A 25,651-nucleotide genomic window follows, 5' to 3' on the forward strand; every position below is an offset into this window, starting at 1 on the left:
TCCATTCCATTTAATGAAATGGCATGTTTGGAGATGCAATTTTTAGTTCATGTGTCCCAACTTGACAAAGAAACCTGAGCAGCACCTCTAACCCTAATGTGGCCAGCTAACACTCCTCAGCTCCTGAGGGAAAAGAAACCACAGAGTGACTCATCCCTCACCTCTGCTCTCTGAGACTTGACTGAACTTGACTGCAGACAAAGACCTTCTCTCTCTCTCTCTGGTGAAATATTGCAGATACAAAGCTACACCCTAAACATCACAGCGTGCTGACTCAGCGTTACTAAGAAACCTCCATATATTTCTTTGTACTGCATATGTGATGTGATTCAAGGTCTTTGGCTAGTTTGCCAAAGTCTAGACTCGAGCCTCATGGTAAAAATCACTTTGTGTGTCTACCTGATGAAGATAGGGGATCGGCGGCTGTTTTCGAGGCTCCGTGTGGAGTCCTGTAGGCTTTTGGCCAGTTCAACCTCGTGGGTGTTTCCACAGCATTAAGAACCCCAAGAGGTTACTGCTTCAACCACAGGCTTTAGATCCTCAGAGCTAAACAGCTGACTGTAATTGTTTCAGTGGGATGGAAGAAAATCACAGCTGCCTGCTCAGTGATAGATGCATGTGGTGCTGTCAGTGTGTTGAAGTAGGGCGCTGATGAAAAAACAAATAAGGGAGAGCTGCGGAAGTCAACTTTCTATAGACAGAGGGTTTCAAGGAGGTGGAGACCTATTAATCTGGGGAATAATCTGTGGATTATTACCCGTGGTTTCACCAGTTTCATTCACTTAAACTGTGAATGTAGTGTCTGTGTTTAAAGGTAAAAGGGATAAACTTATAGATAATTATCACCCAACTCTGTAGGTCCCTTAAGTTTTAAGGAGCGTTTTGGCATCAGTTCACCGTTTGGTTCTAATCTTATTATGATTATCACATTGACAACTTTGCTCCAACGAAGTTAGTTGAGATCCTATAAAATCTTCTCATGAAACAGTAAAAAGAAGTTTTCAACCCAATTGTTCTGGTTTAACAGACAAAACATGTTGGCAGGTGTGGTGGGACTAAAGAGTTTATTAAAGAGGCTGACTTATTTCTTCTCTCACACAGCACAAAATCAAGGGTAAATCCCTGAATACACACTCGTATCACAAGTGGCTTCAACCACATTTATAAGAGAGAAACTTTAAATGGTATAAAACTAAAACAAAACAACATTAAATAGTTACAAGCTGATGTGCTTCCTCTTTTTTAACTTCATGCCAACACATTTATTCAAACTTAGTTTGAAGTCTTCCAGCATTATTATTTTACTCAGCTCTGGACAGTTTTCAGCTCAGCATTATGAAACTCGGGTAACAGAGATGATCATTGTGTCTCCAGGTTCCCCTTCTTTCTTTTTATGGGCTTCTGTTTACTGTGGCAGTGGATGTGGCAGCGAATCTAGAAGTAAACACTGTTTTCATGGCTGGTAATGACTGTTGTCTGTCAAGTATGTGATATTATTCAGGTAAAAATCATACGTCAGAGCTGCTGATACCCGTCATTGTGTGTGGTGTGACTGTCCCGCTGTTGTAGTTTTAGTGGGTTCTGCAGGCTGGTTATTTTAAAGCGGGCACTATCCTTCTTTTACTGACACACTTTTACCTCCCAGCCTCACACAGAGCAGATATCGGTTGTTTATTTCAGTTGATGAGCAGCTTGGCAACAGAGAGCTTGTCTTGGCCTGCACATTTTAACAGCACACATTTTTTAGCTGTTTGACACTGACAGTAAGACAAACGTACAAATACAGGGTGGTATGACTCAGAACCACCTTTTATAAGGGGACAAATGGAGTCTGGTAGAATATAAACATCACAGAAGCTCCAAGATGTAGAAGAAAATTGTTTTATTTTATGCATGTGTGCAGGGAGCCAAGAGACTTTACTTCAGGAGGACATTAGTGCTAGTTAGGCCTAAAAACAAAAGCCAAGCCACTGGGCTGCTGCACATGAACAGAATAATCAGCCTGTTGTTGCTCTGGATCTATAAATGAAACAATCACTGGACTTCTTTAATCTCTGATGATTCAACTCAGGTTCTTGTAATTCATTTGCTATATGTCGCTTTAACGTTCAGGTGCTTCTTGACCATCCTAATCTCAAGTACTGTCTTAAGCATTTAGTGCCTCAAATTCCCTGACATTTATTAGCACTGCCCCTCCATCGAGTTTGCTTATTTTCCTTCCTGGCTATTAAAGCTTCAAGAGCTCTGAGACTGACATAGGAGCCTCTGTGTGTGTTTCTCTCTCCTCCTTTCAGAGCAGTATGCTTTTCAGCCTGAAGGAGGATTAATAACCGTTTCCCATGCCAGACAGATGGCGTTTAAACTTTCAGAGTGTCTTCTACTGAACTAAACTTTCATAACTGCTCATAATTTTCAGTGGAAAAAAAAGTGAATGCCTGACCAGCAGTCTAATTGCTTAACAGTAGCCGCTGTCACTAAAGAAGTTTCACAAGACTTAGTTAGAGGCTTTCTGTGCTCGTTGCTTTTGAGGTTTTTTCTTACTGTCGTGAAAGCTTCACTTCTCTTTCCATCACTCTTTTGGCAGTTTCTGTCTGGCTGGGACGGCTTTGCTGATGTGCATTTGAAGTGTTTGGGAGGCTGAGATGATAGTTGACCACAAATGGGCAGGAATGTCTCCACCAGTCCCATCCCCTGCAGTTACAAATAAGTGTGTGTATGTGCCTGTACGCCTATACTGGATACTTCCATATATTTAAAGCTCAAACAATCCAGCCCTTCATTTTAGCACATTGTGACCTTGGACTGAGTTTGAATGCAAAGCAAAATGCGAGCAGCTTCGGTTTGTTGTTGCTCAAACACAAAAAAAGAAACGCGCTCCCAGTCTGAGCCTATGACCAAACAGTAATCTTATCCCACAGCCCACTGTGTAATTAAGTCGAGTGGTTTTTGATGACATTGTTCTGCTGTCAGAGCCCTCATTTAAAGTGGCATGGTCATATTCTGTATTTCTTCCCAGGCTTTGGGAGGTGCTGCACGCTGTCTAGCCCAACGCCTGCAGAATGAATTAATAAAGCACTGTGTCATCACACTGTTTTAATTTAGTGAGACAAAAGAAACCACTTGACGTACACTTAATGTAGGAGTATTAACTGAAATGCTGTGGTGTTTAAGTTTTGTTTTTGTTTGCCATCCTAAACTGTTTCAGATCCTAAACTTCAAACCAAATTTAACTTAAATCACACTGGGCACCAGGGAAATTTGCACAGTTGACACATTTGACGTATAGCTGTGGTATCGTGTATAGGGATGATAGATGGTTCTGGTTTTGGATCCAACTGGATCTGACTTTGTGAAGCTCTACAGCCAAATTAATCCCTTAACGAATCTCTGTGGATTAATAATTTGAATAATGTCAAAGTGTCCCTTTTTATGGACACAGAGGAAATCGACCTGCTGTGTCAGATTAATATTTGCATTGATTCCTTTTTTTATAACATTATTTTTATAACTATCTGCAGGTATGTGATGTATACGCTGCAGGATTTCCCCACAGATAATTAACAGGTACAGAAAGGAAGTTTGCCTTTCTGTTCTCCATATAGACAGGCTGGTTACCTCTTTTCTTGTCTTTTTTTTAAACAAATATACAAATTCTTCATGTGATGCTGCCAAACCAGGGTCCACCACAAGTATCACAAATATTCAGTAAAGCTTTTCGTCGGGCTCGGCTGAGAGCAGGCTGCAGCAGGAGATGCAGTAGACTGAGGCCATGTTTTCTTTCCACGCACACACAACACAACACAACCTCTGGGACACAGGCAGCTCTTTGACCGCCCTGCAGGAAGTTATTGTTTCTCTGTGTTCAACAGTGGGAACGATGGAACATTTTAGTCTTCCGTCCAGTCCCTCTGCATGCTACCACATCTTATCAGATGCTGGATTCCTAATGAGGGTTACTGAGTTTAGTGTGACAACCTCTCTTACTCTGTAGATGTAAATAATCTTGGTGCTGTATAAAACCGACTGCATGCTGCTCAGTTTATTTCAGATTTAGAAGAATTATTTAACATGAGTGGATTGATAATAGTTTTTCTGTACTGTAGCTCATCTGTCTGCCTCTGTCTGCGGACAGGAAGTAATTAGATGTGCATCACTGTCTTTTGCCTCCAGATGTCAGATATAATTTACTGTGAACATTTTGAATGCTTTTATGAAAAGGTCAGCCTGAGTTAGGCTCCTGTTTGGTTTTAAAGTTCAACCTCCGTTGTCTGGTGTCGTTGCATGGATATAGTTAAACAAAAATCCTTCTAAAAACAACCTCACAGCTCATTTCCTCTTTATAACATCTCCAAATATCTACTTAAGCTTGTTTAATGTGAGGTTAAAATCCAGTGTATGTCCAGGCAGAAAATACAGGAATGGATTTGCACAGACTGCTGCTGTAACGTATGAAGTGTTACATTAGTTTAATGTAAAATATGTTCTTGATCCCACAATCGTAACTAACCTCTATCTGAAAGTAACGAGTCTGACAGAAAAGCAAGGCTATAATTCATGCAAGCATCGTTTTTAGCAGGCTGATGATTCACTAGCTGTGGGTGCTAATCATGTACAGAGGTACCATAATCTCAGAGCGTTTCTTCTACACTATAATCTAACATGCAGTTGTGGATGTTTATTGTATGTTTTGTCCTGTTTGTTGTTCTGTTATTCCTCTTTTTGGCATACTAAACATAAAAAACATTCTTACTTCACAATTCCTTTACTCCATTTCACGCTACTGACAGTCATAGCATATGATCATCATTCACTCAGAAAAGGAAGCGAACATCAGGAGGGCACCCACTGCACCAGGCTTGATTTCCTCATTCTCTTGTCACTCTCACACAATGCTGGTTTGCAAAGCTGCATTATTCTGGAAATGGAAAAGCAGCCTACTGTAGAAAGTCTGATTTTTGGAGAACTGCTCCTCCTGAGTCATTTTGCCTGAGCTTGGCTTCTTGTCCAGGCTGACAGAACGTCTAGAGTAACGTCATGGAAAAGTTGCAAGCAAAAGAGGAGGGTCACAGCTCTAAAGGATTTGAACACATTCCATTTCTCCTCCTCTGCAACAGCTGTGTTTATCACGAGCCGTGTTTAATATGACTGTCGAGCCCAGAGTCAAAATGGCCCAGCGGTGCTGCCAAAGGAAACGACATGTGTGAGCGAGCAGCTCAACAACAAAAAGAAATGGTGGAATAAAGAGTCTGGGCACTTGTTTCAAACATCTGGTTTAAGGCACGGCGATGGTTATCGGATGTGGGCTTGTGTTGAGTGCTGGTGTCACCTTCTGTCAGGATTCCAGTTCTTCTTGAGTGCTGTGGTGAGCCAAGGCGCTCAGTATCAAGATAAGATTGTGATAAAACCGGAGCATACACAATGGTTTTACACTTCAAGTAGATTATTATACTCCATGCATTTGATTCTGCAGGTATGAGGCCGTGCAGATAAGATAATGCTTGGTTTGCAACTGTCAGGATCTCCAGTAACCAGACTGACTGCAGTCTTAGCTTTTACTAACATGTGCGATGTCCTCAGATAAACTCAAGATAATAAATTGTACTGTTGTAGAAATTGAAATGTGCTGTCAATTCTATTATGGTTGATTTATATCTTTTCTTTTATATGTTTCCGTTTTACAGCGTTTTAATCTGGGAGGATAATAAACAGCCTGAACTAGCAACTCCTTTCAACTCCTTCCCAAACTGAAGGGCTGTCAGACAGTATGCAAAGAAATGCACAACCTCACTCATACAAACAAAATATGCAAAGCTGAGTGTTTGCTCATCAGGACTTGTCGACCAGTAACCCCACGTCAAAACAGCTTCACTTGCACTTTTCCGTTCCTCCTCAGTCTCTGACAGAAAGCTGCACCTCTCGTCCTCTGAATGTCCGAGCAGCGCTGCTGTCGTTTCAGGACACATTCCCAGGCACAGTGTCGTGACTGAGCCGCATGTCACTGACCGACGTTTGGGAGTGGTGTTCCACACTCCTACACACAAAACATGGGTTAATTTGATTTAATTTGATCAGTCTCAGTTTTTCCACCTTACCCATGCACAGCTCTGCAGCGTGCTCCGAATGAGTAAGACGTGAAATACAAACACAGACAGAATTTACTGCATGTCTGTTATCCCAGACAGTAGGTTGCACAACCTTGACCACTTGGTTGATGATTAGGCAGAATGTTTCCTCTTCATTTGGAGAAGTCAGCGTGACCTGTTTGAGGATCTGTACGTAATCATAAGCTCTGGTTTTCTTCCTACTCTATCTGAGGTCAAGTGGCAGCACAATCAGATTGTTCTCATCCCTCACTGTCATCAGTGCATGTGGGACAGAAGGAGCAGCCACTCCTAGACAGACAACAGTGATTTCATTTGTCAGTGACCTATTTTGTCTCCACTCCTCCTTTAGATCTTAATTCTGTCTTTGCTGTGTTATTGAAAAGATTAAACATTGTTTTGTTTGTACCCTAGGGAGGTGTGATAAACCATGTAATGCTTTTCTAGCGCACAGCTCAGAAAAACTTCAGTGACAGTAGAATCGGTTTCTTCGCTGATTGATCTGGTGATCATTTCCATCAGTCGTAGATCTTTAAATGGTAATAAACAGTAGTTATGTCTTTAAATGGCTTGTTTTGTCCAACCAACAACCAAAGGTTTATCCCAGAGACTAAATTAAGAAGCAGGATCCTGGAAATCTGGAAAACAGTTAACTTTAGTGGTAAAAATGTTGCTTCTTAATTTTTGTGCTGCAGCCTTTAATAAATGAAGATGTGCCTACAATACGTTGTGGTTTTCTCAGGGTTACAGGGGAGGTGGTCCCAGGTTTAATAACAAAGCCACATGCTTCTTTTTACAGGAGCTCAGGCCCAGGTGGGATTTCTGTTAGAACAGTTTGCAGCTTCAGGATCATCACCGTCTTTTAGAGGATTTCAAGCTTAGCATCTGTCTTTGTATATTTACCACATTAGAGTACTGATATTTCTCTGTGTGCCTGTTTCTTCTGATAGAGAACATTGAAATCCTGCAGCCTGTCCACTCCTTATTCATTTGCGATAGCAGCTTAATGAATGTGGTCTTTGTGGACGGTCTAGGAACAACCAGCGTGAAATACGCCTGTCAAGTAATGCTTCCCTCAATACAGCTGCTGTCCTCGCCTGTGGTTGACGGGAGAGCGGTCACATAGACAACCGAGACCAATCACAGTTTCAACAAAGTCCAGGGGGGACATCTCTCCCTGAAGACTTGCCTTCTGTTGGATTTATGTGCACATAACAAGTTCATGAGTGTGGAACAACAGAGGACAGTTTCCTCAGCGCTGTTAGTGGAAGTAGTTTAAGTCGCTGCTGTAAAGCTCCAGCTGTTCCAGCTGTTCACTGTCTTTCTGTGCCTCTCCACCTCATGTCTGAATGAGTGAAAAAGATTTCAAATCAAAGATGTGATTACTGATTTCAGTAATAAAACACACAGCGATACTGATTACCAGTATTTGAACATCAGCAGCACTTTCATTCATCGCATTTTGTTGCTTATTGAATTTTGTCATGAGCCCAGACGTCAGCCTCATCGAGAACCTCATAAGAAAATCCTGAATGTAACAGACCTTTTTATATTTCGATTGATCTGTCAAGATGACTTTTTTTTTTCTCCTGCCCAGGTCATGGAGAATGTCACTGTGGGGAGTGTAAATGCCACGCTGGGTACATCGGTGACAACTGTAACTGCTCCACGGAGACGTCGTCCTGTATTTCAGATGATGGGCAGATGTGCAGCGGTCGAGGCAACTGTGTGTGTGGCCGCTGTCAATGTACAGAGCCAGGTGCCTTCGGAGACACCTGTGAAAAATGCCGCACCTGCCCTGATGCATGTGGAACTAAGAGGTAAATTCTATTGTAGGAATAAGCTTCACTTTAATGAAGCACTGTAACAATCCAGCACATGTAATTCTGTTATGTTGTAATATAACTTGAAGGAAATGGCTTCTTAGAGAAGGAAGGTGAAAAATCACAAGTGATGACACACAGTCCAGGCAGGTCAGTAGGTAAAGGGTCAGGTCGTTGAACACATCACGTTCAAAACTAACACTGCCATAACTCGCTTATAGACTTATCTAAGCTTTGGCTAAAGGTTAGACAAAGTTGTAAGAGAGACGTTCAGATAACGCACATGCCATCTGTGACCCTGACAGAAGAAACCATCGCCCTTGTGTTTGAACTTGCATCACTCAGCGATGCAGCTCAGGCTCCTTGAGGTGTGTGTTAAATGCCTATCAGTCTTCTGTGAGGGCAGAGTAACTACTGTGTCCTCTCAACAGGCCTCCTGACGGACTACACATGGCTGTGATATGATTGTAGATGTTAGCTGGTTCTGGACTTCCTCCAGTAACATGGCTGTATTTTACAGTATGTCTCCTTCACTCTGGTTATGTTGTGCTTCATGAAGCAGGAATAGTTCTGAACATTAAAGGGGTATCAATGGTGTTGCTCTAGGAGGAGCTCGGTCCCTTCATCTCCAGCCTAAATAAAATAAAAAAGTTCAAATATAGTTTCTAACTGTCTTGATCCATCTGAAAAATGTTGATAACTGAATTCACTGGCTGCAGCTCATTTGTTTTGTGTGCTGCACAGTTCACCTGCTGTTCAGCTTTCTGCAGAGATACTTCCAGTGCTTTAAGAGGGCACAGTGGGACATTTTTAACAGCTGATGTACCCAGGACAAAGAAAATAAACAGCGTTAAAACAATGGCAAAGAAGCATTTTCAGGCCTTCTGTCGTTCTTTCTAACTTACAGATAAAAGAAGTCATTTTAAAATCTTTCAGTATAAGTTGTGTTGGGCTTTTACATGAAACATGATGTCTTCTGCTTCAGGGAGTGTATCGAGTGCCGGCTTTTCAACTCGGGGCGGCTTGCAGACAACCAGACTTGCCAGCGTCTGTGCAAGGATAAAATCATCACAGTGGAGTCTCTCAGTGAGTTAAGAGACTGTACACGCACACACAAATACACACAGACCAGCTGCTGACTGAGAAAAGTACTCACATCTGTGATATCTCCTTTTTCAACAGTTTCACTGCACATTACGTACCTCCTCGACTGTCATGTCTATTTAGTCTGTTGATTGTTGATATTGGTGGTTTTGCCAAAGCACAGCAGGTCGTCTAGTTATTTCAGCTAATGTGACATATTTAGCACGTATGATGTGATGAAGTACATACAACCACTCACTCATCAGCATCAGCCTAACAGCACGCTTAAGATTCCAGTGATAATCATATTTTAAATATTTATACACAGACAATGTGTTAATAACAAGATGGCGTTAGAGCGTTCTGTAATCACAGTTTGATTTACTGTAGGAAATGGTTTCTTTTCATTATTACATATAGTTTTAACAGGAGTGTGCTTTGATGTATTGACAAATAATATGGGTCAGTCTGTCTGAAGTGATGCAGCTAAAGTAAAATTAGACCAGCAATTGTACTGACAAAATATAAACTGACTTCTCAGCTGACTACTTGTCACACACATTATCATTGACTTTTATGGCTCAATGCTTCCAGTCTTTGGGAATGCTCTGCCTCACACGTCCTTATTTAAGACCTTACACACCTCTGTAATTAGTAATAAAGGCACACCCACAGTGCAATGTTCAGCCCACTCCTCATGTTTATGTTATTATGTGGCAGGTGTCAGTCTGGGCCTCTCACAGCTCCACAGACACCTTCACTCTACGCTGCCGGCAACAACAGTCACGCCCGGTCAAAGAGTTCAGTCCATTCAGTTATAAAATCCTGCACAGGCCTGTCCTGTTGTACCGTCTCTGCAGGGAGGATCCACCTACTAAACAAACATTTACAGTGTGTAGATGTGATAACAACAAGTAATAACAAGTAAAATTCAGATCTTTCAAGTCTTTATAGAGAACAACCATTAAAACCTTCTACTGCTAGAGGAAAAAGATGTTTTTTACTCGTCTCACTCTGGTGGGAAAAAGTCAGGAGATGTTCAGGGATGTATTGATAGGAGCACAGTGATTTATGGCACTTCATGGCACTGAAATGCTGCAGGCTGAGACTGACAGTTTACATACAGAGATTATTATACGACCATTTCATATTGGCACAGCAAGGCCCTGGCCCACATCCGACATGTTTTATAGCATTCCACACTAGTTCAGCCATTTGACTGGCCTTAATGGACTCCACATGTACATTCCAGATACGCTGTGCATGAACCAGAGGAGGAGGGGCTGATGGGGGGGGATGAGAGCATGGATGGTTGGATGAGGGCAGACTGACCTCACCCTCCCTCATAAGCCTTTTTGAGTGATGAAGATTGACTGAAGACAGGAGCATCCCAGAATATCAGCATCTCAATTAGAGACTGCATTTTTTAGATTTCTGTGATTTCACGGAAAAGAAATTTAGGTTACAAGAGAAAAAAGTGTTTTTCCCCTCTGTGTGAGATTCCTCCTCCTTTTTTCCTGAATCTGAAGCCAAATGTTGAAAGATAATATTCGTCTGCTGCTTCTTTCAAAACAGGAAACTGATTCTTTTTGTTTCATTAAATCCTCTAGTGGTCAAAACACACAAATAAAATAAGTAATTAAACTGACAGAGCCTGATCCAACATGAAATTGATACTTTAGCACCGTTCATATCAGCTTTTCTTTAAATAACTGATTGAAAGTCCTGTTTTCTCTCTCATTTCCAGACACAGATGAGTCCGGTGCTGTGCTGTGTCTGTATAAGACAGACAATGACTGTGTCATGAAGTTCACATATTCTGAGCACGCCAGCGGACAGTCCATCCTCACAGCTCTTAAAGAGCCAGGTTAGTGCTTTGAACAGCTAAACAGCTTTAATTAGATATTTCTGTTTTAGCCTTGCTGGGTTTTACGTGCCTCATTTCCCAAACCATTCATCCATCTATCTGTCGTCTTAACTGCTTATTCTGCTAATGGTAACGGGGTTGTTGGAGCGTGTGTCAATTCTCATTGGGCAAGAGGAGACACATCGCCTTTCTATCACATGCAGAAGGTTCAGTCAGCATCGCTCTGATGTAGCACTTCCCAAATCAGAGGCTGCACATTTATTCTTCTTTACATTCAGAGCAGCTCTGCTCAACACATATTGTAAGATTCACCTATATTTGTTTATCTGTGCATAAATGCAGACGACTGATGTTCCAGCTTTTACCACGTTAAATCTGTCTATGAACAGTTTGCTTTGTGTTGCCTGATTTGAATGAACCTCCCACCTTTGTGGTCCCGTTTTGCACTGGAAACCAGACCAGACAGACAAAGTAAATTTTAAGGTCAGCACTGTATTCCCTCTGCTGGTTGTTCTGCTCACACGTAACAACGTTCTTTATCTTTGTCAGAGTGTGGTGGTCAGACAGATGCCCTGACGGTGCTGCTGGCAGTGGTCGGCTGCATCCTGGTGGTGGGAGTTTTGCTGCTCGTTATCTGGAAGTTGGTCATCACCATTCATGACCGGCGAGAATTTTCACGCTTCCAGAGCGCACGCTCCCGTGCACGATATGAGATGGTAGGCTGTTGTCTTTTACAAGTGATTTTTTTGTCTTGTTCCAGTTTACTGATTTCTGTTTCATCTCTCCCACATCAGGCCTCCAATCCCCTGTACAAGCAGCCCGTCACTACACATTTTGTAGAGACCGATTTCAACATGTATGGAAAGTCCTACAACGGGGGTCTCCACTGATCCCTCGGCACAGGGCGCGGCAGGACCGGTCCAACAAACACATCCCTAAAGGACGGGGCAGAAGTGGACTGAATGCACTCATCCCTCTGCACAGAGCACGACTGATAACACAAGTGATATGAACTACACCATGTCTGAGGGAGGGTGCTGTGGCCTTTTTAGATTTACAGAGAAGAGTGAAGCCCACCAAAGAGGTGTGACGGCCTTATTTTTCTTCATCTGCGTGTTTCACTGACAGCAGTGGCAGTCGGTGCAGGAGCAACAAAGCAGGAACTCTTTGACTTTGTTTAGAGAGTGAGAAAGAGAGAGTAGAGTTAGCAGTGAGTTTGCCTGCAGTTACACAAGATGCACTCTCATAAAAAACAACTCTAATCACATAAAACCACCATCGACTGTTTCCACAGAGGAGGCAACACGTTGGCTTGTATTTGTGTATTTTTTATAAACACTAAAATGGCTTTTGTAGTATAAATTTGCACCAACAGGACCCCGAAAAGCTGAATTTCTCTCCTGATTACAAATCACATATTTCTGCAGGTTGCTATGACAACGTTTGGGTACTACTAACTTTACTAAACAAATGTCTTACCTTCGTTTTGCACATGGTAAATGTTAACATTTTATGTTGCGATTGTTTGCGAGTGTGTGTGTGTGTGTTGCTCTATGCTCCAGTTGCGCTCTCCTCTAAGTCGTAGATGCCAGCGTTCGCCTCAGACTCTGACCACTAAAAGACTGAGGCTGTTTCTCTGTCTGTGTCAACAAATCCCATGAAAAGACCAAAACTACCGATGTGTTAGTTTCACTTCTCTGACCCCACTGAAGACATGAACCTTTAAATACATGTTGAAAATATGTAGTTTCATTTTATAAAAGGCTGAAGCTTTCTTTAAACTGCGGTTACTTACACAATAATTAAATAGGAATGAACTGAGTTTGTTTGGGGCTATTTTCAGCATTGGATAGATTGACATTTGGCTGAAGAGCAGTGGATGCCAGTCGTTTTTTCAGTCTGACGTACTCCCACAGCTCTGGAGTCGAAGGACTTGACTTCTCCTACAGCAGATTACATTCTTTAAAAGTTGAATTGTGCTCTGTACTTTGTATTCATACTATTTGCATTATTATAGTTTTTCTTTTACGTGCTCTCAGGTCACTGACGGCACTTTGGGCATCAAGAAATTGTGAGGAAGTGTGTTTCTTTCATAGATGTTGGGCAACAATGGATCTCTAGATTTTCAGGCTTGTTAGTAGATCACTTCATTGCTGGTTTTGATCTTTGTATTAGTTAAAAATCATGAAGCTCTGAAGTGAAACTTGGGCATACATTAGTGGCTGCTACATTATAACGTTCCACCCCCGGCTGCTGCAGGAGAGGGTGGAAACATTGAGAAAGTCTCAAAGAGAGTGTCCAGGGTCATAAATCTACCGTCACTGTTCCCACGGGATGAGGTGGAGTTTGAACTGTCACAGAGAATCGCGTTAGGGGCAAAATACAGCTGCCTTTATTTTGGACGGTCTTACAGTGAATGTGGCAGATTGTATATAAGAGTGTGACTGAGTGATGAAGAGTGGATGTAAATAACATTACTTGGGTGCGAGCGATGTGCCAAATGAGATGAAAATGTTTCCAGTTGTGGAGGTTCGACTTGGTTTGGCTCCGTTTACAAACTCAGTCACCTTTTTTCAGCTCACACAGAAACCTTTAGTGCAGCATTCTTCCTCAGCAGCCCTGAACGTCTCCTCACAGATCTACTGTGTTTATGTAAAACCACACACGGAGCAAGAACAATAAATTTGCTTATGTGAAAAGTCAGTGACTCTGTGGTGTTTGGCTCAGTCATCTGTTCCATATTTACAAAGGCCACGTTAGGAGGAGTGGCCTGAAGCGAGGTCTAATTTTAAACTGTGTGTGTGTAGCTGCACACTTTGTGTCTGTTAACCATGCTCTTCCATGTTTGATGTGTGATCACACAGACAGGAAGGCTGGTCTCATGCATCCTCTGATGCTGTAATTTACACCTCCCTGGTTAGACCCCTCCCAGATATGATGATGATGCAGAAACCTTTACAATATGAGCCTTTAATTATGTGTTCACTCACTTCAAATGAACATGTTGCTTTGTCGTTTTAAAGCATCGGGATCGTGATTGCAACGATACAGTTTAGAGTTTGGTCTTTAAAACCTTTTCACACAAGTAGAACAACTCATTGTTTCTTATTTAAATTGTCGAACTTCAAGCGACTCCAACATCTGTTTCTTCTGCCTTTAAGTGTGGAGCATTGAGACTTCGAAGAGCAGGAAACTAAACCTGTGATGTGGAAAAAGTGTTTGTTCTGTTATTCCTGCTTGAGGTGAGCTCATAAATCTCTGCACCCCTCTCCTCGTGTCCTGTGTGAGAGTCTTCTGCCGGCACAGCATCGCCACAGAGGAAGGAGCAGTGCTGCACCTACAGTACTGTAACACCGCACAAAAAGAGAAACTGCAGCGTTACTTATCAAAATGAATCCGTGTATGGTGCCAAGGTCTCATCCTCATATACAGAATAACATTTTTAATTAGCTGTGGCTGAATTGACCCAACAAACAAATCAGGGGCAGGGGACGGAAAATCGATTGTCACAGAAGGTAAGTGGTTCCCTCTCTCTGCTGTGTCCACATTGGTTTTATTTGAGTCTAATTTTGCTGGTTCACTGACTTTTTGTCATATTTTAATTCATCATCATTTTATTATCTCTGATATTTTAGTTTATGACCTCATTCCTGCCAAACTGCTGACATTTGCATCAGCCTCACTGTGTATTAGTTGTTTACTGAATAAGGCTTCTTCTTCCTCCTCCTTTACTTAACCACACTATCTTTCTGTTTATGCATTCATTTCCTTTTTTCTGTTCCCCAACGTGACAGTTCTGCTACTTAGAGGAACAGTAAGTAAGTGGGTAGATGCACTCGGTGTGCTCTTACTGGCTGCAGTGGAATTTTAAGATGATGGATAAAGGATTTTGTGCTGACTCTGTAATGTTTTTATTCTTTAATAATAATCTCCACACAGTGTTTTACTCCAACATGTATCATGCCCCATGTAGCTCCATTATCAGAAATTTTTGCTTCTATTTTCAGAAATGAGGAAACTAGGGGAAAGAGGAAGGATGATAGGACAGAGTCCGAGAAAGTCCGCGACTTTAAACGCACATCATTTCCCATTTTTATTGAAATGTTCTAAATTGAGACATAAAAATTCCTGAATTAACGATGTTAATGGAACAAACCAGCAGCTGCAAACTTTGAGAATATATATCTGAATAAAGAAATACAACTCTAGTACAAAGATGGATAGTAACACAAGTACGTACATTTACTAAAGAACTGAGGCACTTGTGCTTCATTAGTTGTACTTCATAGAATATATGTTTCATCATTAGATGTTAAACCATCCAACCTTATGGTAAATCAGATGCATTAAATATATGCAGTATTTTAATATGAGACTGAGGGGATATTCTGAACAATGTGAGCGTGTGAGAGGGTTAACTCGTAACAAACCAGCAGAGAACATCCAGGTCGATCTGCAGCTCCTCTCGACTTTACAGAGATTTAAAGTTTCTCTGGTTCACTCTCACTGCTCTCGCTTCGCTGGCAGCAGTTTAAAAGCTCTAAAAAGCCACTGTGAACTACCAGCACACAGCAGAGAGACACAGTCAGAGGCCAGATGATGAATATACTGAAGCATTCAGCAGCTAAACACTCAGATATGTCCCAAACAATGACACTGTCTTCACTAATTAAAGTGTTAATCTGGCAGAGGAAGCTCTGATGTCTGGTTCTTCCCACACTGGGAGCAGGAAAAAGGACTGTGTGTGTGTGTGTGTGTGTGTGTGTGTGTGTGGGTGTGTGTGTGTGTCCTCCATGAACACTGATGTGCACTGACCTCACGCCTGCTCTCACAGCACCGACACATTCAGACCACATGCATCACAAAAGCTCTGTGAAGCAGAAGTGTCAGAAAGGCACAATGATTTGACCTTTGACCTCCTACTGCTGAAAGCTGTTATTGTCCATCAGATGTGGGAGGTGGGCGTTGAATACGTGAGGTGTTGGACGGGATTAGTGCCAGAACTCACTTTATTTCCCTTCATCCACATGTTCAGTGTATATTTCCACTTCATCCCAGTCACCTCATGGTTCACGTGTAGAAGTATCAAGTCAGAGTATTTGCTTGACAACACATGCTTCCCCCTGTAGTACTGCTGGAGTACTGCCTTCTTACTGACCCACACTAACATTTTCCAACACAGCCCACAGTTCATTAGTTGTATGAGTCAAGTAGCTACAACATAGCTTCTGGTTGTTAATGAGAACAAATGAATGTGGGGAACAGTTAATGAGGAAATGAATTAGACTGTAAATACCTGTGTGAACTTTATTGGATTTTGGGAATAATAATATTTATTACTACGTTTATCAGCGGATCACTGCACACGTGACGTGTAAGTGCTTCCAAGTTTGTGGGGAACTCATTACTGTTGCTGTGGCTGAATGAGAGCAGGGTCGGCACACATGGGTTTGTCAGGGGTTCCATCATGATCGTTTAGGCTGTGCAGAGTGTTCCTGTCAGTACTGATCCCCGGTGTTCTGCCATCTGCTGCCCTCTAGTGAATGGAAACACGTCAGCTTGTGAATTTACTTAGATGTGATCATGTGTCTGGACTCTCCTGTGGAACAACGTGCCGTTGTGAGAGTGGACAGGAAACATGTTATTGAATCAACTGATTTGAAGTCGTCAGTAGGGACTTGCCACTGAGGTTAGAGGTCATTCTTTCTAGTCACACTGAGATTGAAGCAGCGTCGTCTTTCACATCAGTATAAAACCTACTGTACTTTAAACTTGTTCACAAAATTAAATCTAAAAATATTACAGATATTTTAAAAATCGAAAAATATTACAGATATTTTAAAAATCGAAAAATATTACAGATAGTTCTGCCTCAGGACAGAGGTCTGTGTTTTAAATTCAATGTGTGAACACCAGGAGGCGCCTGAATGAGGAGGTCGGTTGTTGGATCATAGAGAGCAAGTCAAGTACTGTACATTAGTACTGATTAGAGCCACTTACCACTAATAAATTAATATTAATATGAAACCTTTTGTTAGCAGATTTACTGTATTTGTACATATTACAATTAACAATTAAACTGTGATATATTATCATAGATAAATCTACGCAGCAGAAATAAAAGTGATTATAAGTGATGTACACACAGTAGTGAATTTATACAGTGCATTATTCTATATATAACGTATTCTACGTTATGTCTACAGTCTCTTATTGCTACCTTTACTTAGCCTAAACCATTTTCTGCCTGAATCCCGAAACTATAATTGAGGACAGTGTGATGATGGATCGAGCAGGTGTTGTGTTGTCCATCTAAATGTAGTGTGGGTTTGATCTTATTGGTCTTTTAACAGTAAACAGCTAAAGAGCAGAAGAGTCGCCTACGTTTGCTTTCTACACCAGCATGAGCTGGATAAACAGGTCGTTAGGACCATATTTTATATAAAACATTTTAAAAATCAATCAGTTTTATTCAAGTCCTCACACTAAGAAGACATGATGATAAAACTCTTTAGACTGATTGATAAGTGAATGGATTATTCACATCTCTCTGCTCATGGGTGGATACAGGAGGTGGTCAGGTTTGTAATTCTATGAGTGTGCCTGCACGAGTGTGTCATAGACCACCAGAATGAGGAACATCATCACCAGCTCATGCTCGACACACGTTAGTGCCAGGATGTTAAATCCAGGGAGTATTTTAACAACGGTTTAAGAATAAAGACGCCGTTCTCCCCTGCTTCATCCTGTCTGTGTGTCTGTAGGTGAAGGTTCAGCTCCAGAAACGTGTTTTACTTATGTGGGAGGATGGATTACGTCATTTTGGGCAGTAAATACCAACCACATGCTGGACCCCCACTCCACAAGACCCCCAGTGCTCAGGGACACTCTCCAGAGTTTCCTAGTACTACTAAAAATAGTACTAACTACTACTACTACTACTACTACTACTACTACTACTACTACTACTACTACTACTACTATTACACTAGACTAAACTCGTTCAGACATCCTGGAACTAAAACAAATCAATTAACTAGCATTCAGTATAGGGAATAAGGAATTACTTAATTTAATTACAACCTTCCTCCTGTAAACTAACGAACATTAATATATTTTCAGGTGTAGAACTAAAGTCGGTGAGTTAAACTCTATGTTTAAAAACTAAAACCTGCAAACACAGAAACATCAATTCAACTTGAACTGCTGGATATTTTTTTAAATTCACTCTAATGTAGTTCAGTGAATCATAAATACACGGAGACACTCACAGTACTGCATGTGTTTACAGTTTCCATGATGTAGGTCACAGAGCGTTATTAACTCTGTGCTGATTTATTTTTGTTCTGTACATTCAAACACGTGCCGTCATCCCCTCGGTTTCTGTGCACGTTCAACATGTTTTTATTTTAAGACCCTCATGAGAGACATGATGTCAGTAGAACAAACAATCATAAACACTTTGATTGTTATTTCATTATGATACAGACGCTCGTAAGCAGTCGGGCAGTAGTGGGACACATGGAAATGATGATGAATCTCCTATTAAAGCTGCTGTACTGTACAGCATGTCACAATTACTGTGTCTGAGAAGGACTTTCCGTGTGGGTTTCAATGGGAGAGGCACTCGGGGAGATTTAAGAAAGCAAAGATCATTTCCTCCCAGATCTGGAACCAATTCAGGACCATTTCAACGGGCCGCCATTAGCATGTGTGTGGATCATGTTGCAGAGGCATCAAGGTCATTTTCCAAAGCTGCACTGGATGATGGAGGGGAGCTCTCCTGTCCATGAATAAATGTATAAATGTGGGTCTCCATACTCCAACTCTAAACGTGGACAGGTAAAGATAAACCCACCCCTGCTCAACTCTACGTCAAGCGGCACCCAGGTTTCAGTCTGACTCTTGTTTGATTCTTGCTTTTTTCAAAATGCTGCATCAGTTCTCATCAAGCAGCATGGAAATCTAGAACTATAACATGACTTTGCACTTTTTAAACAAGAAAATTATATTTTCATATCATAGTTCTTGTATCAATAAACTAAAATATAAACCCTACATTAAGAACAATATGACCTGTTGACCTGTACCTTTGCAGTAATAATGGTTAAACCAAGAAGTATTTTCATTTTCATTCAAGCTCTGTTAATGTTACGAAACCTTTCTTCAATATTTCCCAACTACAGGAAACTCTAGGATCTAGTTTAACTCATTATGTGTTTTTAGAGCTGCACTCCATTTCTGAAGCTGTGGGAGAGGGTTACCATCCAGAAAAACCTCACATGTGGTGTTCAGCAGTAATCCTTGTACGTAGAAACACTGGCCCCCCACCACGTGCCCCGAGCTATTGTACTGAGAAGACTCTGTGGGGGACCTGGGTGGAGAAACTCCAGTCTTCTGTTCAGTTAAAACACAAACACAGAACAACATAATCAAAACACTGCATTAATTAAAAAGCATTAGTCAACGTGTGATCAGACCATGAACATCTTTCTGCAGCTGTCAGTTCATTTATTGTTCTAATTCACTCGAAACCACTTTAAACAACAAACACCTGAGATGAAGTCTCTTCCTCCGTGATTTATTTCCAGCTCTTACACTACTGTACTGTACACTGCCAGCTCTTTGTCTTTATAACATTCAAAGCTGAAGTCTTGACACAGACTTTTCAAAAAATCTAATTAAAATCCACTAAAATTAAAGAATAAATCAACAAGTTTGAACTTCACTGGTTGATCTGCAGATAATAGAAAATACAGTTTAACCAACAAATAAAGAGTCACATGATTAAACTCTTCATTATGAAGATGAATTATTAGAATTAACCTCAGTGTTTTAACTTCACCAAACTCAGTTCCAGTCCTGATCCTTTTTGGATTCATGAGTTACCACACTCTTACTTTTACTGCTGAATAATGTAAAAAGAAAAGAGCTCCTGGTGTAAGTCAGTGGAGCTGTGGTTAATTACTGGCTACTACTTGAGTAAACACCCAGTTCCTTCCCCCCTCTCCTGGGAGGCAGCAGACGTCAGTGGTTGGAGTATAAAGCGGCAGCAGCAGCGGAGACGCAGCGCACGCAGCATCTGGAGAGGCCGCTGCGCACTGAGGGCTGCAGGATGCGCGTCGTCGCTCTCCTCTGGACGGTCGGGTTCCTGCTGAAGGAAGCGCAGGCGTGGAGCTTCAAAAACGGAATATTTCATAATTCAATATGGCTGGGTAATTAGCTTTTTTACTTATTGTCGAAGTGGCTGCAGCTAGAAAAAGAACTGGTTCCACTGGAGCAACTGAGGAAGGTTTCACCGCCTGTTGGTTCTTTTCTCTTCACTGTAGATAAAGAACTGATGAACGACCACATATATTCCCAGAATCAGTGTTTACTAAAGATTTCATGTATTTAATTTGTTATTTATTAACTCAGAATAGCTGTTATCAATCTTCTCTTTGTCATTAACCAGTTGTGACTTTGAGACCAAGTGATCTTCACTTATTATTATCAAAAGGGGTAAAGACACCATCATCATCATCATCATCATCATTAGGCTACAGTTTTGATTCTGTGCATCCACTTTTGACGTTCACTTACTTTCTTTAAATTCTTTTTTATGAGGTGAGAGGAGGCTTCAGACAGCACAACACAAATAAAACAGTTAATTAGTAGAAACAGTTATTTACTCTATAATTTACCTTCTGTAACTCCTGCAGCAGCGACCATGACAGATTCATTCATTTCAGTAAAACCTCTCTTCAGACTGAGACGTTAGATGTGTTATGAGTGTTTCCTGCCCCTTTGCAGTCATGCATGTGTAAAGTCAAAACAGGATCAGCAGAGGACTCCCCATCGAGGAGCAAGTGACCAGACTGTTGGTGAACTTCCAGACTGAAGGAAAATGTCGCACAGTAGCTTTTCTTCTCCATGTTTTGTGTTTTGTGAATTTAACCTCTCTCGTCACAGACGACACCAACTCTGCTGCTGACAGATCCTTTAAACGTGTTTCAGTGCTCGGAGACACATGCAGTTCTTGCTCAACTCCAGACACTTTGTCAGTAGCTTTTCTTGTTTTCTCTCTCGTCCACAGAACAAGCAGCTGGAGTTTACCACCGGGAATCACGCAAAGGGAGATACCAGCTGACGTATAAAGAGGCCAAGGCTGTCTGCAAATACGAGGGGGGGGCGCTGGCCACTTATGAACAACTGGAGGCAGCTCGTCAAATAGGTCTGCAGCAGCTCACTCACAAACATCCAGAGCTTCTGTCGGATGATTTACTCCAGGAAAAGAGCTGGATCATCACACAGTTCATGAGACAGTTCAATCCATTCAGTAAATACTACTTCATTTGACAAAGTAGAGGCGAGTGGTGTTTATTTTATCAGTGAAATGAATCAAAGTAGTGTAGTGATACAAGCTTTAAAAGTGCAGCGTGTAAGATTTAAAGACATCTAGTAGTGAGGTTACAGACTGATTGATCTCAGCACCATCCAGCCTGTCTGTTCCCATCCAGGCGTCAGTGAACCCAGAACCTTGAGCAGCAATTTGTGAAGTAACAGCTGCTTCAGATGCTTATATTCTTCTTTTAAGTTAAAGAAAGTGCAATGATAAAATCTGCTGCACTAATGAGAACACAGTTACTAACACTGTATTCCAATTCAGCACATAGATCACTCTAAACACACACACACACACACCTTTAACCCACATTTAGAGGCTCATGTGGATACTGCATGACTCTGCCCAATGTTAAACTGCCCCACCAGGGCTGTATAAAGCCCTTTACCACCTTCTGGGGGTAATATCATTGTTCCCATGGCACAGAGATTGCGTCCAGCCACTTGCTCCAGCTCACGGCCGTCTACCCAGGAAGTCCCTGTTTTATCTGTGCTGCTGTTGCTGTGGTCTGCTGATTGTGGCTCTGAGCTAATCTGAGAAGCCCCCTGTTAACAACAAAATAACAGACTCTAAATATTTTAATGGTCACCAGAAGACCCTGTGTGTGTGTGTGTGTGTGTGTGTGTGTGTGTGTGTGTGTGTGTGTGTGCTGTGTAAAGACACCACACTACTAATAGTCTTATTTTAAGTTTTTAGTTTTTGACTAGTGTTCAGCAGAAACATAAGTGCAGGAATCTGACAAACTGAAGTATTTATTTCTAATTTGAAGAACTATTGACTGTCGTTGTTCTTCTACCATCGTTCAGGGTTCCACGTGTGTTCAGCTGGATGGTTCGACAAAGGGCGCGTTGGTTACCCCATCGTCAAACCTGGTGCAAACTGCGGTTTTGGGAAGGTCGGCATCATCGAGTACGGATACAGGCTGAACAAAAGCGAGAAATGGGACGTGTACTGCTACAACCCAAACTGTGAGTACATGTTTTAGACTGTAAATTAATGTAAATGTAATAGATGACTTACAGCACTTTACTGAAGTGCTTAAAGCTGCACTTATTAATATTTCTCTCTCTCTCTCTCTCTCTCTCTCTCTCTCTCTCTCTCTCTCTCTCTCTCTCTCTCTCTCTCTCTCTCTCTCTATATATATATATATATATATATATATATATATATATATATATAACATGCTGCTAAAATAGAAATCATTTGTTATACCTGAGTATACACAGAGTCACATAAAGGGGAGAGCGTGGCCATTTATTTGCATTATATTGTATTATTATTTATTTGCATGATGTGAATGTGGTCCAGTGTGTTTTGAATCCCTGGCAGCAGCTACACACCCAGGGTGTGTATTATGAAAATGCACTTCTGTCAAATGATACTGACACCAAAACTCAAAGCACTAAATCTTAATCTTTTAGTCTTTAGTTAACTGGAAAGTATCTGAACAGACATGAAGCAATAGGGCTACGTTCACATCATATACATTTCATCACGTAGCTCATAAATATCCCTAACCCTAACAGTACATGAATTATACTATAGAATAAAACCACTGACTGGACACAGTATTGCTTTAAACAGCTGGTGGGATCGTACATCTGTTCATGGGAAACATTTTGGTTTGGGGGTCTGACTTTTGCGTGTGAGCTCTGAATTCAGAGCAGCAAAAAGAAATCCTTTTGTTGGGGAAAGGAAATCAAACGCACATGTTTACACTGGTGACAGTGGCATCAAAAGCTTTTCCAGCAGACGTCCTGCAGGCACAAAAGACTTAATGTTGTTTTACATCAGTGGCAAAACCAGATCAATTCAGAACATTACGGTGTCGTGGGCAGTTTATTTGGGGTTTCCTCACAAAATGGTACTTTTAAATAGTTTTTACTATAACATCCTTTGACTTGAAAAGAATCAGGAAGGTTGTGAAATCTTAGTGGAGCTATTGGTTCATTCACTCAGTCATTTACTTATCACTCACTCACTTCCTCCACTCACATCTTACTTCCTCCAGGTTTAGTCTTGGCATGACTATGATAACTCACAGGGTGGTACGGAGATTGTGGCTTTGACTCAGGACTCCATCCTGTTCTGTTTAAAGTCTCTATATCACCCCTCACGAGCTTCAAACGATGGTGATGACAGTGAGTGGGTCTGTGGAACCTCAGACTTGATGACTCCTCTTAACCTGTTGGCCTGGGTCTCCACTGTTATATATGGGTTACGTCAAATACAGTACAGTCAACTGATGACTGATCAACCACATTAGAAACAGAACGTTTTGTTTGAGTAACAAACTGCAGCAACCTTGTTTCTCTTGATTGAGTTTTAGCCTTTTTTAGTTTGTTGTTTTGGTTTTATGGCCCACACAATTACTGTTTAGTCTTAGAAACATATTAATATCAACAGTTTTATCTTGATTAGATGTGTAAACGCTGTTTGCAAGATAGCATGATGATCACTGGTGATATATTTATAAAAGATTTGTATATATAGATCACAAAAAACACTCATTAAAGAAAAAGGTAAAGAAACAACCCAGAGTGACAAAGATTTGAAGGCATCATTGGAACTGGCTAACGAAGGTAAAACATTGAACTAGCAGGTTGTCTATGGCAGGACACCACGAAGGAAGCTGCTGCTCACTAAAAAGCACATTGCTGCACACCTGAAGTTTGTGAACCAAGTATGAAACCTGTATTTCAGAAGACTAATCATGTGACTTATGTGTCTCACAGCCAAGGAGTGCGGCGGTGTGCTGACGGATCAGCAGAAGATTATTCAGTCTCCTGGCTTCCCTGCAGAGTACCAGGACGAACAGATCTGCTCCTGGCACATCCGTGTCCGTCTGGGCCAAAGGATCCACCTGCACTTCCTGGAATTTGATGTGGAGGACGACACATCATGTCTAGCAGATTACCTGGAGGTGTACGACAGCTACGATGATGTCTCGGGCTTTGCTGGGAGGTGAGGACAAGTCAAGATACTTCACCAGGAAAATGTCTCTCTGTTCAAAGGCTTTACACAAGTAGATTCTAAACCTGTCTGTGTGTTTACAGATTCTGTGGCGATTATTTACCTGATGACATCATCAGCACAGGTGAGATGGTGACTGAATATTTCTGCATGTAATGATTTTATAAGTAAAGGGTTTTGGACCTACCTTACAGCTGATTTTGTTTGTTTTACAGGAAACGTGATGACGCTAAAGTTCCTCTCGGATGCTTCGATTACTGCGGGAGGCTTCCAGTTACAATACACAGCAGTTAATGCATCGCACAAGGATTTTCTACACTGATGTAGTGTAGTTGCTGTATTTATGATTCAATACCTCATGTTGGCCAATTAAGAGTTCAAAGAAAAGGTGCAGTTTCTGAAATAATAAATCCCCTGACACACGTGGTTTACTTTAAAGTATCTACTTAGAATATTGCTTCTATTTACTTTCCTCTAAAGGGGTCCTGCTTGTTCTTTACTGTCTTTATTGTAAATCTATGTACTGTATCTATCTCAAGTAAAGTTCAATTGATTCTCCTCTAAAAGTAGAAGTACCTCTTGAAATTCTTTACTTAAGTTAATGTGTTAACTTCATGCTCTAAATTTTCAAAACTAGTATTTAAAGTAAGCAGTATTAGTAGAATAAAGGTATTTAAACCCTGTTGATGCTGTTGAAAACATTAATGTAAATAAGATTTCTGCAGAAATCTGACACGTTCAGACCTAAAGTGAAAGTACTTTAACTGACATCTTATTATACTTAAAGAACCAAATATAAAGGTATTCGTCATGCAGAAGGAGATTTTTTCTTTACTGATGCATTAATGTCTAAACATCACTAATATGTTGATTATGTTTTGTTTTCTGGAAAGTAGAAATAACAAACGCTCTCAGATAACAACTCTGTGTACAATGTATGTGAATGTGTTGTCTCATTGTTACTGGTACTGTGTGTAAGTACACTGAAAATCACAACAAACATCAGGTTTCTCTATTAAAAGCAGATTATTTTTGATTATTATTATTGTTCTTATTATTGATTATTGAGTTCACAGGTTTTGTCAGTAGCTTTTGTCGGACGCACCTCATCCAAAACCTTTAGCTCATGTCATGAAAGTAATTCCTGATGTCAATTAACAAGTCAACCCTCAGTGTGGAAACATATCCCTGAAATATTTTGTACAGGTGAATAATCAGACAGGAGAAACACTGTCTGCAGGCTACTGTGCAAACGAAATATCCAACAAATTTAAAATATTACAAAATGACAGTGCTGCATTGATCAATCAAGCATGTGATTTGCTGTACTTTCCATGTCCATGGAGAAACCAACTAGAAGATACCATGCAATAGCAGACGCACACAAAACCAGCAAGTTATTTGTTGCCCCCAATCTTTC

General features: G+C 41.1%; 2 protein-coding genes across 3 annotated transcripts in view; both read left to right on the forward strand.

The window, feature by feature from the left end:
* itgb5 (integrin, beta 5) overlaps window positions 1-13,577 on the forward strand; it is a 31,314-nt gene extending 17,737 nt beyond the window's left edge. For both annotated transcript variants that reach the window (XM_026377449.1, XM_026377450.1), the window contains 5 exons: window positions 7,699-7,921; window positions 8,910-9,010; window positions 10,755-10,874; window positions 11,424-11,590; window positions 11,669-13,577. In XM_026377449.1, the coding sequence (XP_026233234.1) occupies window positions 7,699-7,921; window positions 8,910-9,010; window positions 10,755-10,874; window positions 11,424-11,590; window positions 11,669-11,764 (707 nt within the window). In that variant the 3' untranslated portion in view covers window positions 11,765-13,577. The remainder of the gene's footprint in view (window positions 1-7,698; window positions 7,922-8,909; window positions 9,011-10,754; window positions 10,875-11,423; window positions 11,591-11,668) is intronic.
* A 6,371-nt stretch (window positions 13,578-19,948) lies between these two features.
* On the forward strand, window positions 19,949-25,358 carry tnfaip6 (tumor necrosis factor, alpha-induced protein 6). Its single transcript, XM_026377452.1, has 6 exons — window positions 19,949-20,089; window positions 20,950-21,087; window positions 22,065-22,226; window positions 23,994-24,222; window positions 24,315-24,355; window positions 24,447-25,358. Exons 1-6 carry the CDS (start codon window positions 19,990-19,992, stop codon window positions 24,551-24,553), a joined length of 777 nt encoding a protein of 258 aa, XP_026233237.1. The 5' UTR covers window positions 19,949-19,989; the 3' UTR covers window positions 24,554-25,358.
* Window positions 25,359-25,651: the final 293 nt, after the last annotated feature.

The sequence above is a fragment of the Anabas testudineus genome, chromosome 21 (genome assembly GCF_900324465.2).
Source record: "Anabas testudineus chromosome 21, fAnaTes1.2, whole genome shotgun sequence".
In the NCBI taxonomy this organism is placed as follows: domain Eukaryota; kingdom Metazoa; phylum Chordata; class Actinopteri; order Anabantiformes; family Anabantidae; genus Anabas; species Anabas testudineus.

What these genes read in the sequence shown, in the direction of transcription:
- tnfaip6 (XM_026377452.1), top strand. Translation starts at nt 19,990, where the DNA reads ATGCGCGTCGTCGCTCTCCTCTGGACGGTCGGGTTCCTGCTGAAGGAA. An exon ending in GGAGGCAGCTCGTCAAATAG is followed by an intron (nt 21,088 to 22,064) that starts GTCTGCAGCAGC and finishes ACCATCGTTCAG; the next exon opens with GGTTCCACGTGTGTTCAGCT. An exon ending in GTACTGCTACAACCCAAACT is followed by an intron (nt 22,227 to 23,993) that starts GTGAGTACATGT and finishes TGTGTCTCACAG; the next exon opens with CCAAGGAGTGCGGCGGTGTG.